This window comes from Mytilus californianus, unplaced genomic scaffold, assembly GCF_021869535.1.
Source record: "Mytilus californianus isolate M0D057914Y unplaced genomic scaffold, xbMytCali1.0.p SCAF_1, whole genome shotgun sequence".
Lineage (NCBI taxonomy): Eukaryota > Metazoa > Mollusca > Bivalvia > Mytilida > Mytilidae > Mytilus > Mytilus californianus.
This window is the reverse complement of record NW_026262581.1, coordinates 17,410,404-17,412,180: the sequence shown is the minus strand read 5'-3', so window position 1 is coordinate 17,412,180 and position 1,777 is coordinate 17,410,404. Positions and strand designations below refer to the sequence as shown.

Below are 1,777 nucleotides of genomic sequence, written 5' to 3'. Positions count from 1 at the left end.
AACAATAGTGCGTACCGACATATAACTCAAGGTGTGCATTGTTTTACCCTTTTCATTTCGGGGCCCTTTATAGCTTACTATGCGGTATGGATTTTGCTCATTGTTGAAGGCCGTCCGGTGGCTTATAGTTGTTAACTTCTACGCCATTTGTTCTGATGGAGAGTTGTCTCATTGGCAATACCACATACCACATCTTTTTATTTTTATATTAACAAAGTGATATCCCAAAAGCAACAACCATGAACATAACTACGAACCGGGATGAGCATGTTTAATTATACAGATTGAAAATAACATGAAAAACAATTGTTTGTACTTGCATATTTTATTTCAGATTATAGTTTTTTTTTATTTCAGTTGGAGCAGACAACACAAGTAAGCTCTCTGCCATTGACGTACGGTGGACATTTCAAACTTCCACAAACAACTTCCACTGGATACACGACAGCCTCATTCCGACCTGAATCTCCACCAGGCACAGATTCTAACTTCTCATCAACACAGATGTATTCTGCTGGAGTACGACCATTTGTACTTGATTGCGACATAAGGTATCCAGAAAATTCCTTGTGCCATCCGTCATGACACGTTAGTTTACCTGGTACCATTAAAACTGTTGATCTTTTAGACTGGCATACAGCACATGGCATATCTTTATCGTGAAAAGTGGATGGATATGGCTTCTGGCCTACTTCATATTCGATACCATATATTTTACCCCTCCACGTGTTTACCCCGTCTTTATAACTATTCCATTCAGGATTCTTTGGTAAACATAGAAAATTTGCACCAGACCCACCAATGTTGAAGTGTTTTCCGGCAGCATATCCTACAAAAAGTTCAATAAAATTTCAGATACTTAAAATAAAAAATTGCACCAAATTAATATCAAATAGCATTAAGGCTTTAAATAAACAAGTAGCATGAGCTCAATTAGCCTTTCTTTGTGTATTATAGAAAATGTTTTTATTTTAGGCATCTGACTTTTATGTATACTATTTAAATTCCTCACTTAAGAATCAAACACAACTATATAATATACTTTATACTTGTTTCTATGATGAAACTTTCAATCAGAACCACAGTAACAACTTACCATCATAAACAAGATTAGACTCCTTTGGACATGATGTTTTCCCCCATCTGATATACGTCTCGCCTGAGTTTTCTGAAGAAAAAAAAACAGGTCATCTTAAGATTTTTTATAATCATTTTGTTTTTAATTAAGGCACGAATCATGTTCTACAACCAACCTAAAACCACAATTATTTCAACATATCACATAATATGCATAAATACGATTGAGAATTGCTGTTCATAGAAAAATAACTTCAGCAATGTGTGTGCAAATGAACAACATACCACCGTTGTGAACATGAATAGATTGTAGATCTTTCAAGTTCCTCTCAATTTCTTTTATGAGGTGTTCTTTTAAACATCCTGGCTTTCCAGCTCGACAGCAAACACAGGACAAAAGGACAATCAAACTGATCTTCAACATGATAATGTGATATCTTTACCAGTAGGCTAGTAGTTGTGTACTAATACAAATGAATATTTACTTTTTTCATTATTGATTAAAAGATTTTAATGTTTGTTGATGTAACAGATATGTAATACGAAACCTTTAATTACTATTGTGCGTGATTGTTTTAAATGTCATCTTTAGTTTAGATTCCATGAATGAATGTTGCATGGATCCTTAATCCTGAAACGAGTTTTTTCCATGCTACATTCTTTTAGTCAATATCCCATGAATAAAAATAAAGTATATCGA

The 1,777-nt window shown here is 34.0% G+C and overlaps 1 protein-coding gene across 1 annotated transcript; it reads right to left on the bottom strand.

The window, feature by feature from the left end:
• Positions 1–306: 306 nt before the first annotated feature.
• Positions 307–1,550, bottom strand: LOC127700400 (short-chain collagen C4-like). Its single transcript, XM_052203850.1, has 3 exons — positions 1,363–1,550; positions 1,097–1,168; positions 307–829 (listed from the first exon to the last, which is right to left on the bottom strand). The coding sequence occupies exons 1-3, from the start codon at positions 1,499–1,501 to the stop codon at positions 354–356; spliced, it is 687 nt and encodes a 228-aa protein (XP_052059810.1). The 5' UTR covers positions 1,502–1,550; the 3' UTR covers positions 307–353.
• Positions 1,551–1,777: the final 227 nt, after the last annotated feature.

Excerpts from the sequence above, each read along its gene's own strand:
- LOC127700400 (XM_052203850.1), bottom strand. The coding sequence starts at position 1,501 with ATGTTGAAGATCAGTTTGATTGTCCTTTTGTCCTGTGTTTGCTGTCGA. Across the intron at positions 1,169-1,362 it reads TATTCATGTTCACAACGGTG|AAAACTCAGGCGAGACGTAT; the intron begins GTATGTTGTTCA and ends TTTTTTCTTCAG. Across the intron at positions 830-1,096 it reads GTCTAATCTTGTTTATGATG|GATATGCTGCCGGAAAACAC; the intron begins GTAAGTTGTTAC and ends AACTTTTTGTAG.